A 13,357-nucleotide genomic window follows, 5' to 3' on the forward strand; every position below is an offset into this window, starting at 1 on the left:
CACGCCCTTCAACATCGTTTGATTGACAGACAGACAAGGTAGGATCACTAGAGTGTGACGAGCAGTGATGTTGATGCAATTGAACTCTGTGTGAACAAGTTTTTCATTCAATGACCCACTACGTAATATTATGTTTAAAGGAATTAGGATTCAAATAAACTACATCAATGATAAAAACGAAACATTATAACACACTTGAAATATAATACTGAAGGACATGATTGATATCAAGACATTTTAATGGTTTCATAGATCGTTACGTTATATGTTATGTTTAGCTTACCTTGCTAGATCAACAGTACTATGGTACTTGTATTTTCCCATTTTAAACAGTATTTATGTGTCAAATTCTCCTTTCTTTTTATCACAATTTTAAATACTGAGTCCACCTTACTCCCTGTTGAATTTAAAGACAAACAGTAACAGATTGCTCGCGTAAATTATTCAAAGAGTCTGCCTTCTTTTACTTGTCAGTGACAAACAGTTTGAACCTCGTTAACTCTTATATTTCTTAAAATTTTAGGCATTATCAGATGGTCCGTAGACTGCGACAACAGTAGTAAAAAAAATCCACTACAAAACCAAAACCTGAAGCATTTTCAGGGCTAGCTCTGGGTCTCGATTCGGTTTCGCCAAATTTTAATATGTTCCGTACAAGTGCGCGTGATGGCGTTTCGAGTATGCTTGATTTACATAGTTTAACGTCGGTAGGTATGGCTGAGTGTTGGCGGCTGAATTTATCGACAATTTTACATGTAAATATGGACATCCCTAATACCCGGCTCTTATCGCATGAGTAAGCGCCGATGAGGCCTGCTGACATCTCGTGATTCTCCACGTCCCGATCGCGGGGGTTCATCGCGATTCGACTTGTCATCGCAAACCATCGTGATTGAGTCCTGATGACCGATTAGCATAATTGATCTATCATCATGAACCACGGTGATACGAGCATGAGGGGCACGCGTCACACTAAATCGTGATGATTAGCGTTTCACTTGGAATATCTATAGGCCGTACTGTACGTACACTGGGTCGTGAAACGGACTATTTTTCATCCTACAGCACATATTTTTGTCTATAATATTATCAAATCGCATTAAGCGTAAACAAATNTGTTGTCAACATTTTTTTTAATAGTTTCAGATATGCATAGATTCCGCATCTAAGTTTTCCGCTTCGCTTTTACAACCAGTATAGTGTTCATTATTGGGCTTTTGATTTTTGTTTTGCCTGTTCTCATACAGTCACAACATGCAGTATACCGTTTTTCTTAATGTAATCCTTAATTCGTTACTGTTATATGTCATTACCCCCATGTTATTTTAAGAAACCAAGTAAATTAAACAGATGCTATACTAACATTCCTAAATTAGGTTTTAATAACGTAATTTTCATATCCTCCGTGGTGTTTGAGGTTTTTGAGAAAAAATACTCTCGATATAAACTCTAACTGCATCTGTGTAATGTTCTACTGAAATGTTCTTTAATGATCACGGCATAGTAAATGTTTGTTCCCTAGTAGTTAGCAAGATGTTATACTCAAAGAGGTTTTATCTTTATTTTACAGGATAGGTAGCCGCAGCAGTCCTAGGTTTGGCAATGGCGACGGGAGGCTCGCCACCATTTGAGGAGGTAGGTTTGCAGCTGTTACATATTTGCATTAATCATTTAATTTTCTCCTGAAATCAAATTATAATCAAGCTCGGAGTATGCCTTCCCTTGTTTGTCTTATTTCTACAATGATTAAGTGTTCTATAGCATGGATCACATATACGGTTACTGGGGAAATGCTACACACACTTTAGCATATATAAATTGTATATACAGTCACAAGGAACAAATATTAATAGAACGGTTACGGTATTGTAGCAGAAAAAAAGAGTAAAATTGAACGACTGTATATTGTTTGCTTGTACAAGAAAATTGCATACTTCTATTTGAAGTCACCTATTCATAGTGAAAATTCCCTCTTGTTCTGATGTATGTTTTTGTTCTCTAGAAAACAATCTTACTGTAAGAAACCCCCAAAGTTAGATCTCTTTGACTCCCTTTTGATATGTATATATTTCCTCTACACTTGTAAGTACACTGGGTAGTGAAACGGACTATCTTGCATCCTACAGCACAAATTTTTGTCTATAATATTATCAAATCGCATTAAGCGTAAACAAATATTCAGTTTTACATTTGTTATTTAACAACGGTACAGAATAGTACACGAAGTGACAGCTGTTCTCTATGGCATACAATCAAATGGTTCTTCACTGATAAAGGATACCAAAGTATTGATATCCTGAACACTGAATGTTAATTCGAAACGTTATTTAAAACTTTACCGGATGACAGTTGCCGTTTTGTATATCATAGAGCATAATTTGATTAAAGGACCGATTACAAAAAAATATTATTTCTTGACTGGTGATTCCAGTTGCGTACTATTGATCTATACAATTTGGTATACGATGTTCTATCCGGTACGATATCACAGTTTTACTTCCGCTGTATTTCACTCGGAGCGAAAATGTCAATGACGTACGAACATGTACCAATATGTATATGTTCGTACCGTATAATTATAATGACTGTATCATGAACGTAATGAACGTATCGGTTTCAATACGTTCGTCATGTATGTCCTTCCTGAACTATATCAAACTATATCAAGTGTATATCACTTCTAAAATAATATAACATTAAAAATAGGAAGGTTCAATATGATGCACATTCGGCAAATATTAGATGATGTGATGCATGACGGTTTCTCTAATATGGACACTTATACTAAATTAATAAATATAAAGAAACATGGTGATCTGCAGGCAACAATAGCGAGCTATATTACTACTTTCTTTAATTTAAGAAAAGTTTTCAAAGGAAATTATTGATTCACTCGTACTTTTTGTTTACACATGTCCGGTACTACGGAATTAGATTGCTATCTAAGTCAATGGTACGACAAGGGTCATTTCTATCTTTGATTTTCATATAAGTAAAACTGACGCTTACTGAATTATATAACATTTTATGTTTATATCATCCACTTGCTAATTTTCTGGCCCAACTGAGCCCAAGGATCAATGGACAACACTCGTGTTTCTTTTTATTACGGATCACTCCGCCTGCTCCAAAATATTTTAATATTCATTATCGGGGTCTGAAGTAAGCGCTACAATGATAGGGATCCCCCCATTCGACCGGCTCTTTGTAATGTCAATCCCACTTCCCGATCACTAGTCAAATCGTGCATATCTAACTCTGATCTGAGGTATTGTGTTTTCCCTCTGATTTTACAACGGTGTAATACATTTAAGCTATGTGATAAATATAGTTTGGGATGAGGTCTGTCGAGCGGGGTACTGTGGATGAAAGCGGGCTCATTAAGCAACGCATTTTATCTAAAGGGCACGCTAGGCGGACTCTTCATTTCACTGACACCGGTGCGGGGTTCTGTATAGCAATCTGTGTGTACCAATAGGATGTTTTAACTTCTGTATATGAATCGATTTATTGTAAAATGGATCGATTATGATTATTTTAATTACGAGTTTAGTGTCTATTAAGTGAACTTAATAGAGCTTGGTATTGATCGCTTACACCCTGTATATGTTATGATTTGATTTGTATCTTGCTTTCGGTCAATGCGTGGCACTTACTTACACTATTATTTATCTTATATTTCATCTTACCGTGTGAATTGTGAATAACCAGAGGTGTCCGTTTAAGGGACCCTGTTACTCCCCTGTAGAATATTTTCTAATTTGGGTCATTTAGACTTTTAACGTGGAGATATCATAAATGATCATGTACGCAATCATAACAAACGAGTTACTACTCTGAACAGTGGATAACGTGCTCGTCTCTAACCAATTAAGGCAGTTGGGGTTATTTTCCCCGATCGGACGTGAACAGATATGGGGTTACCTGCACGGCCACTTGGGCTTTCTCCGGTTACTCCGATGTCTTCTTACATTAGGGCCGTGTTCTTATATATTCTTTGTATATCAACCTCTGATTACTCGATCTGCCATTGCTCAAATACTCTATATTCCTCGAACTCTGATTTGTCCCCGATCATCGTCATTCATTCGTCGAATAGGTAGACAAATCCGTGTGTATAGCCGTGTGCGATCGATATATGCCTCGAGGCACAGACTGCGATCCCTTGGCCTGACGTCAACTTATTAAAAATTTAACAACAGTATAGTTTATACCTGTACCGTTACCCTGCTGTAGCTGCATTATCATTTCGTGTTCATATTCATTTTTCCAGACGATGTTTTGACCAAAAGCCCTTAGGCTTATATGTTCATACATACACATATAACACTCTCTAAACAAAATAAGTATAGGCAGGAGAGTGACCTCACAGTATACATAAAACGGCTGTGACGCGACTGTGACGTCACTGTTAACACGCGTCATCGTGGTGTTGACAATACATTCACTGAAGCCAACTTGAATTTTCCGCAGCTGGAATCTATACCACATTATTTAGAATATTTTGATCTAGTGTATTCTTATTCCTACAGTTCAGTGCACATCTTTTATTTGTTACTACATTGAAGGCAGGGACACATGATGGAGATTGTTTATGTCTAATAGACGTATTTCATGCATTTATGCTACTTAAAAAAGTTCTTCTGAAGTCATTTTAACACAACTACACCTACAAATACAAAGAAATTATCTTCCTGAATTTTTCAACAAACACAGAGAGATTTGTATTCGTCTGAATTGTCATCTCAGAATATTGTCATAGTTTTCCGTTACCTGATTTTTGAGAAAATTATTTATTTTTTAAAGGCGCATTTTGCTGTGTAATCTGCTTCTTCACCTTACCAAATTATTTTAGAGAAAAAATATGCAGTAAATTATCTTATAGTAATATTGTGGATGTATGTTTTTGTAATATGATCACTATTGGCATCAGAATAATTGAATGAAAAATAGTGGAAATGCGACACTCAATAAACAGTAAAGTATAATTATGGATAGGAAGATATCTCGGCTTATAACAGACAATTGTGCAAGTATAAATACATGTAGTTTCAAGACGAACACCAAATTAAGACCAAGGTTAAACTTCTTGATATATGTATTCATTATTGAATATTCAACTGTTCTTCAAGACTTATAACAATTCCCCTTTAATTTTATGTCTTTGAATGCTCTTTGTCTTTTGAAACAGGAGAGAAGGCAGAATCTCTTCAATATGTACTGCGTAATGTAATCATTATCCTAATTGTATATTTACATACAATATATCACTGTTTTAATTTAGGCATCAGTTCTGAAGTAAGACTTTTGATTCTTTTGAATGATGTATTGACAAACACTAGTCTAAAACATGTGTAAATCAACTTCTTTATTTTCGTTCTTATACTCATACCAGTACTGGACAGTACCATCTGAAGAAAACAAATAAATGTTTTGACTCCATACAGCCACTGATTTGAAACCTTCTGTTTTCTTGAGGTAATCCAACAGATGAATTTAAATGTTTTTGACATTGCTATTACAAAGTGTTGCTAGATCGATTAAAATTCTGAGATGTCCATCATACATGATCTTAAATTAGTCTTAAGTCATTAGTTTTGTTGCCCAGTCTTATGGGTCTTGTAATCCTCTGCTGGCTGTTTTCTTACAATTGTTACGACTGCCCAGCATGTTACGTCATGATTACTTTTTAACAGAATGATTTACAAATCATAATATTTCAACAAAAAAGATAATGTCATTGCAAATTTGAATGGAGTAATAACAGATACAACCCAAATCTATAAAATTTGTTTGTTTAGAATTTGCATCATTGCAACAACTAAGAAAATAAAGTCGGAGGAAAAAAACCCAGACAAAAGTACAAAATATCCCAATATGGACGGCACATCGATCATTGTTTTTGTATATATCCCTATGCAGATGATATCTATATGAGTGATTTAATTTCGACCATAGTTGATTTGCAAGTATTTCTGAGATGCTTTGAAAACAACGAACGAGGGCAGATCCATTGCGGCAGGGTTCAATATGGGGCTAGGACAACTTCGGGGAAACCGGGGCAAGTTCGGCTCTGGGGTAACTCCGGCCACTCCTGATACTTTTGGTCTTGAGCCAATCTTTACAACTTTGAGGATCTTAGCGGTGCTGTTGACTGGGCAGGACATTCAAACGACAAAAATGGCCGAAAACTATAATTTTAGGTTACTAAAAGCGAGAACAAAAAAAAATGTTATGAAGGGGATGGCATCTACACCATACCAGGGATACCTTACAAATAAACAGTTATGTTTTTGTTGCAGACAACCGATGCTGCTTTAACTTTCACTTTCGTTTTTTTTAACAAGTCCAAGTTGGAATCCTGGTCTGGCTGTTGTATTTTTATATCCTGTCACTGTTGGTGCCAAACAAATATACGTACGGAAGGTGGTATAATTGTATACACTATTGTGTGTCATTAGAATTGAAGCGTCGTTTAAGGAGGGTGGAATGTAGCGGAACTTGACTGGGTCATTTGCCCACCACTAAGTAGCTCAATGGGTTAGAGATTCTGTTTAAAGTTTCGAGGTAATGGGTTCGAATCCCGATCTGACTGCTGCATTTTCTCTTCTCGGTTGCAGTATTCACATGATTACTGTTACAAATGACGTTATTATTCCATAATTGTATATTGTTACTAACCCCGGCACTGTTTGATTGTTTATATAACTGCCGTGTGTCAGTCGTTTTGGCAAATTTGAACGTTATTCTTAGTTCTTGGAAATTCTTTCAAAATGTTTGAGATCTGTGTTGCTTTGTTCCAACAGGGCAATTTCTCTGGGTTTTTTTTCGGTCGTTTGGTTGTATTTTTCAGAGGTTTGTTTTGCATGTGTTTTTTGTTTAATTGTTAGTTATTGACATAATTTGTTTTATTTTCTTATGCTATTTCATTCTTTTTAAAAATCTTCAGACTCTGTTACAGATAATATTGAATTTGTCAATTTCCCCGTCAACGTCTGTGTCCTGTTGTAATATATTGTGATTTTTAATACGCATTGGTTTACGTATAAAATATTCATGTCATCTGTATAACACATAGAACATGTAACCAAGGGACCACGCAGTCATGGTAAATATAATCTTATTAACAAATAATCAATGCAGTTTATCACAATTTCCGCTGCGTTGAATGAATAAAACAATTGTTTATATTTTAGAAGTTACTTGGACGTTTGATCAATAATGAAAATATCCCCGATTGGATATTGCATTTAATCAGAGACGTGTAATATATACGTCTCTGATTTAATCAAAGGATTGCTAGCAACTGGTTTCAGTACGTTTCGATACAAAATTACAATGAACATCCAGCATGGTTGAAAATATCGGTAGAATAACACTCTGAAACATTATATGGTCTTCTTAGTGCAACCATTAGATTTTCTATTTATTGCATTTAAAAAGTAACAGCAATGACGAAAAATGTTACTACTTCAAAATAGTTTAGTAGATAATAGCCTAATCTTTGGCGTCAAAAATTGACGTCACGTTTGACGACAAGGCAGCGCGCTGTTTTGAAAGAGCTACATACATGTAACATCATTTCTAACGTTTTCTGCTATAATTCGATGTGATTTATTTACAAGAATAGTATCAATTGTGTAAATAAAATAACAATTTGCCGCATGTAGCAAAGATGTGCTAGAACGACTACCTAATCTCCCGTCAGTCAGCTATTTCTACAGAACTTTCTGCGGCTTGTGGTACGGTCTCTCAGAGTTGGATTACCCGCCCTAGTAACCATTTCATCCGCTAGGCGGAGTAAAAAAAAAACAAATCTGTTGAGAAGCGCCTTACAATAAATATCGCAACAGCATAAACAACGTATTTTAAGGATTAATGCTTATATGTATGTGGTTTATATCAATTGCACTTGTCATTAAAAAAAAGTAGTATTTCCAAGATGGCAGCTCGCATGGAGGAGCGAGACATTTCCCGCTGGCACCCATTTTCGAAGTTGTAGGGTACATATGGATACTCTGGTAAATGCAACAAGACAAAACACACGGGTGTTACCGTAAGAGAGCTTCGCTCGTGAGCCTGCGGCACCCAGGAGTTACGCTTTGTTTAATTTATAAATGGAGGGTTTTCTGTAATATTTAGTATTATTTGATTAACCTGTACCTCAAATCGCTATGAAATGCACAAATCAAAATAAGATGGAACTCGTCTTCCATATCTCTCAAATTATATTTGGTACAAATCCTGTTTCTGCGTATGATGTGATGATGTCTTCTACTTTCTTATCTTATTTATGAAACGATATCCTAAATCTAGTTAACATGTGTTTGTATTTTCTTTTAATAGATTTACTTAAATAAAATTGAAGACAATGACTATCTATTAAGTGGTAATATAAAAACCCTTTAGGTGAAGCAGTTACTTTATGTTTTGTTTTGAAGTATCTATTAGTCTCTGTTCGATTAATTTAAAAGAAACATTAAAAGGCAATGAAGTGTCAAACATGTCATAAAGTCCTAAGGTTGCTAACTCATTCCTTATATTCCTAACCCAAAAAACATTCTCAATCCCACACTCGTCGTAACCGATTGGGCCAATTGCCGATTTACATGTCCCGTTAACAACTGGGGGCCGATATACCTTTATGACGTCATACTAAACTATTTCTCTGGAAACTGTCATGACATGACCATGTTTGAGGACATTTAAATATCTGATAGTGTGTTATTCCTGCAAGTTACTCGCAAAATGCAACAAATCTAAACCTATTTAGTGTTAACCCATTTAACACATGCGAACAAACGGTATATCAATGTCATTTCCACATACCAAGAGGCAAGGCAAATGTCATATGACTCTTTGAATCTTTCTTTTTCAAAAACAAAAATCGTTCAAAGATTCTAAGACGTTTGAAACTAGGGACCTTGAAAACAACTAAAGGTCAAACTGAACCCTTACTCCCAGTATGCTCCTGGCCAAATATTTCCCCGTATGCATCTAGGTTGATCTAGGTTTGATGCTCAGCAGGGACGGAAAGTAAGGTTATAATTATTTCGATTCTTATAATTCTGTTTTTTATCAAATAGTTGAACCAAGAATCCAAATTCTAGCACACCGTCTTATTTATTCTATTAATAAACAATTACCAAGGTAGGAATTGAAAAAAAATCTTTAATTTTTGCCATTGCTGTGCGATATTGAGCTAATACAATATGAACATATTTCTTGTAATATATGTACATATTTATACTGTGGTAATACATATTTGTTTTAAATAACTAATGAGCATCCTAATGTAAAAAAGCTCCCAATACATAATTAAATGCATCTCTGTATATCAAATTTTGCTCTCTACAAATCATCTCTGCACCTTGGATTTTTGTCATGGCAGAATCAAAGTCCCTGTACGCAAGGGCTGCAACGATAGGCATACCTCACGATACAGTACGTATCGCTGTACGATACGTATCACGATACAAATGTCTGTCAACTTTAGAATGATTGAATGCAATTTTATCGAGTTTTGTCATAGATTTTAATAGTAAATATTATCAAAACATATTTTTTTTATAATTTCTAGTACTTTTGAGTACGACTGCACAGTGGACCACATCTTTACTGAAGGATTCCAAAATATAATTAAACATTTTTAGAGTTTGATAAAAAAATGATTGATAGTTTCAGTACTGTAAGTGTATCTCGATACAGGCAAACAAAACAATTCGATACAATACACAACAAAGTATCACGATACGATACGATATTCCTTTGCAACGTACAGTGTATGCCCAACCTTTCTGATTACCCGTGAATTACACACTACCCACGTGCATTCATTACGAGAAATGTCAAGGGCAAAAAAATACATATTATCAAATGTTCATTTTGGAAGTGTCTTTCGAAAGTGAAAATCTTGGATCTCAAATATAAACTTTTTCTAATTAATGGTTAGATTTTAATGTTGACTTACTAGAGCATTTTCTTCTGCATAAAGTCGGTCCGTTTTGCTAAGCATAACTATTTAAACAAAAAGAAAGAAAACAAGAGGCCCATGGGTCTAAACGGTCACCTGAGTCCTTCAGTATTTTTGTTGTTGAAATATGTACCAATTTGAGTACAAAATAGTTAAGTATAATGTTAAGTTAAGTTTGTCAGGATCATAAGCTGATCATTCCTAGACCGAGTTTCAGTTAAATCGGCCTATTAGAACTTGTTTTTAAGTTTCAAATTGATTTTTCGAAATGGTGGCCGTGGCGGCCATATTGGATTTCTGATCGACCCGAAAAATAACAACACTTTGTCAGGACCATGAGTCGATCATTCCTACAAAGTTTCAGTTCAATCGGCCCTGTCAAACTTGACTTTAAGTTTGAAATAGTTTTTAAAAACGGCGGCCGTGTCGGCCATATTGGATTTCTGATCGACCCGAAAAATAACAACACTTTGTCAGGACCATGAGTCAAACATTCCTACAAAGTTTCAGTTCAATCGGCCACGCATAACTTGACTTCACGTTTGAATATTTTTTTTCAAAATGGCGGCCGTGGCGGCCATATTGGATTTCTGATCGACCCGAACATTACCAACACTTTGTCAGGATCATGAGTCGATCCTTCCTACCAGGTTTCAGTTCAATCCACCCAGCAGAACTTTACTTTAAGTTTGAAATAGTTTTTCAAAATGGCGGCCGTGGCGGCCATATTGGATTTATGATCGACACGAAAAATAACAACACTTGGTTAGGGAGATGTAAGTAACCTTCCCATGAAATATTAATGAAATCCCTTTGCCAGTATTTCAGCTTAAGTTGAAAATGTAAAATGTTAACGGACGACGGACGATGGACGACGACGGACAAAGACGGATTGCAATATGTCACTTTAGCTAAAGCTCAGGTGACCTAAACATCAACCAAATATGAAATTACAACTTTTGTAACAAGAAATCGTCTCTGTCCTTCTGTATCCTAACACCAGTAAGACTAGATTTGGACATACTTTACAATGGAGATCTAGCTGAGAGAATTGTACAGAAGGGAGGGGGTGAAAATACATATCTTAGATGAATAATATTGCATCGTTAACTGTAAACATAATCCATTTCAAATGTAGAACATACACAAAATAAAAAAGCAGGCAACAGACTTATTCCGTATTCATGTCCTAAAATATCTTTAAAGAGAAAATATAAAAATGTATGTAAAATATATCACAAGGAACATTTAATTAATTACCAGTCTCGCAAGATCACAGATTTATTTATTGGATTAAGGCTTTAAAACAATTGTTATTATCCCTGAATCAAGCAAAAGGGTAACTATGCGTTGGAAATATTTACCCTGTATGAATATAATATCGATAGATTAATCATTGCTCAAAAGAAATACAGACCTTCCAAAGCTCGCATGGAAAAAAATTACTAAAGATTAAATAAACGAAAGCGAATCTGCAGTGGCGCTAGACAGATTCGAACGCTAGACGTTCCAATCCAGGGACTGTCACTCTAACCTACTGAACTACCATATCGACGGTACATGTAATGAAATGTCACAGTCGCGCTTTTTTCTCCTGTGGGCACTTAAGGATTCCTGGCCCGCAGCACTGTAGTGTTTCGTATATACCGTAACTTCCCCTTGCTTTTTTATATAACAGTAGCACGTTTGGACAAGGACACTTCCGTTGATCATGTAGCTCAGTCGGCAGAAGTGTTAGTATAACAATCTGAAGAGACCAGTGTATAAAACCCAGTCTAGCCCATCTAATCTGTTCATCTGAAACAATGTGAACCTAGCTATCTGATAATACCGGAAATAAATAAAGTCAAAACAGGAAATATTTTTATTCCCTAAACTATGCTTATGCTTCCATATCTTACTACATGAAATTCACAATACACACACAACTAAGAATACTGCACTATTATGAAAAGTAAATGAATGTCAAAGTTCACGAGTAAAAGTTTATGAGATTTATTTTTTTTACATTTTTTTTTATTTGTTTTTTATTTTTTCAACAGCACATTAAACATAACACATCATATTTCAGTCTCACATTCTTAATTTTCACACAAGTTTTTTGTTTGTCTTGACATTTTTTTAACATTTTTTAACAATTATTTTCTTTATAAGTTTGAAACAAGATACATAGAATGATATTATATGCATTGTAGTTGAGAAGCAAACAAATACAAAAAAAGAAAAACAAACAGTTTGACTATTTTCACATGCTGAAACCAGGATATTAGGTGTTATGTACCATTGTTCTGTTTTAGCAGAAGATTTAGGAAAGGAAAGAGTAATAAAGAGAGAGAGAGGGACAAGAAAGAAAAGGAAGGTTGGAGAGGTGTCGAAGGATTTGACAAGGGCTTACTGTTCAATTTGTTGTAAATTTTTGTACATAGACTACTTTTAACAGGAATTACATTGGTACTATACTATTATAATTAATTTACATTTCAGTTATATGGCCTGCAGTAATCTTTCCCATTTTTTCCATTTCCTTTTAAAATTAGTGAGATAATTTTCACTATTACCTACAGCAATGTATTTTTGAGTATTGTAAATATCTTTAATTAAGTTTTTCAAATCTAAAACTGATAGACCAGTTTGCAGACATCTAGCCTTATAAATATATAGTTTAATGATAAGAAGTACTAAATTATCAACATCTTTTTTTTCTATCATAGAAACCAAAGATAAAATAGTCTTTATTAAAAGCAAATGGAATTAATAACACATCTAGCAATGATTCAAAATCTGTTAAAAACACTTTTATTTCTTTACATTCCCATAATGCATGAACTATAGTTTCTGTGTCAGTTTTACAATGAAAACAATATGGACTATCAACAAGACCTCTTTTATAAAGATATGAATTAGTAGTTAAAATATGTTGATTGATTCTAAATTGAAGCCACTGTAGTTTTGTGTTTTTACTAATTTTGAAGGGAATGGTATAGATTTTCTTCCATATCTCTGTGTTAAATTCAAATATTTCCTCCCACTTCTTTCTACCGGTAGATATTGTATTATTTTGGCATAGAACATGGTAAAAGTCTTAAGTTCCTTTTTTGTGTTTAAGAAAAAAATATCCAAATTAATTGGGATATATGGATAATCTACATTCAAATTAGAAACATCCTCCTGTGAAATGGATTTCTTTATGGAATTAATGACACCTTGATAAGTAAGAAAATTTGTATGAATGTCAAATTTCTCTATAAACACTGGATGGCTGTAAAACAATTTATTTTTTCTTTCTTTAATTAAGTCATAAACTATTGTTACCCCTTTCCTATACCATTCCCTATACACTATACTCTTGTTTTGTATTTTTATTGATTTATTATACTAAATGGG

The 13,357-nt window shown here is 34.6% G+C and overlaps 1 protein-coding gene across 1 annotated transcript in view; it reads left to right on the forward strand.

Moving 5' to 3' along the window:
* Window positions 1-1,556: 1,556 nt before the first annotated feature.
* The window catches only part of LOC110460871, a 25,329-nt gene continuing 13,528 nt past the window's right edge, over window positions 1,557-13,357 (forward strand). The window contains exon 1 of the mRNA XM_021514067.1: window positions 1,557-1,635. Within this exon, the coding sequence (XP_021369742.1) occupies window positions 1,603-1,635 (33 nt within the window). The 5' untranslated portion in view covers window positions 1,557-1,602. The remainder of the gene's footprint in view (window positions 1,636-13,357) is intronic.

Source organism: Mizuhopecten yessoensis, unplaced genomic scaffold (genome assembly GCF_002113885.1).
Source record: "Mizuhopecten yessoensis strain PY_sf001 unplaced genomic scaffold, ASM211388v2 scaffold10503, whole genome shotgun sequence".
NCBI lineage: Eukaryota > Metazoa > Mollusca > Bivalvia > Pectinida > Pectinidae > Mizuhopecten > Mizuhopecten yessoensis.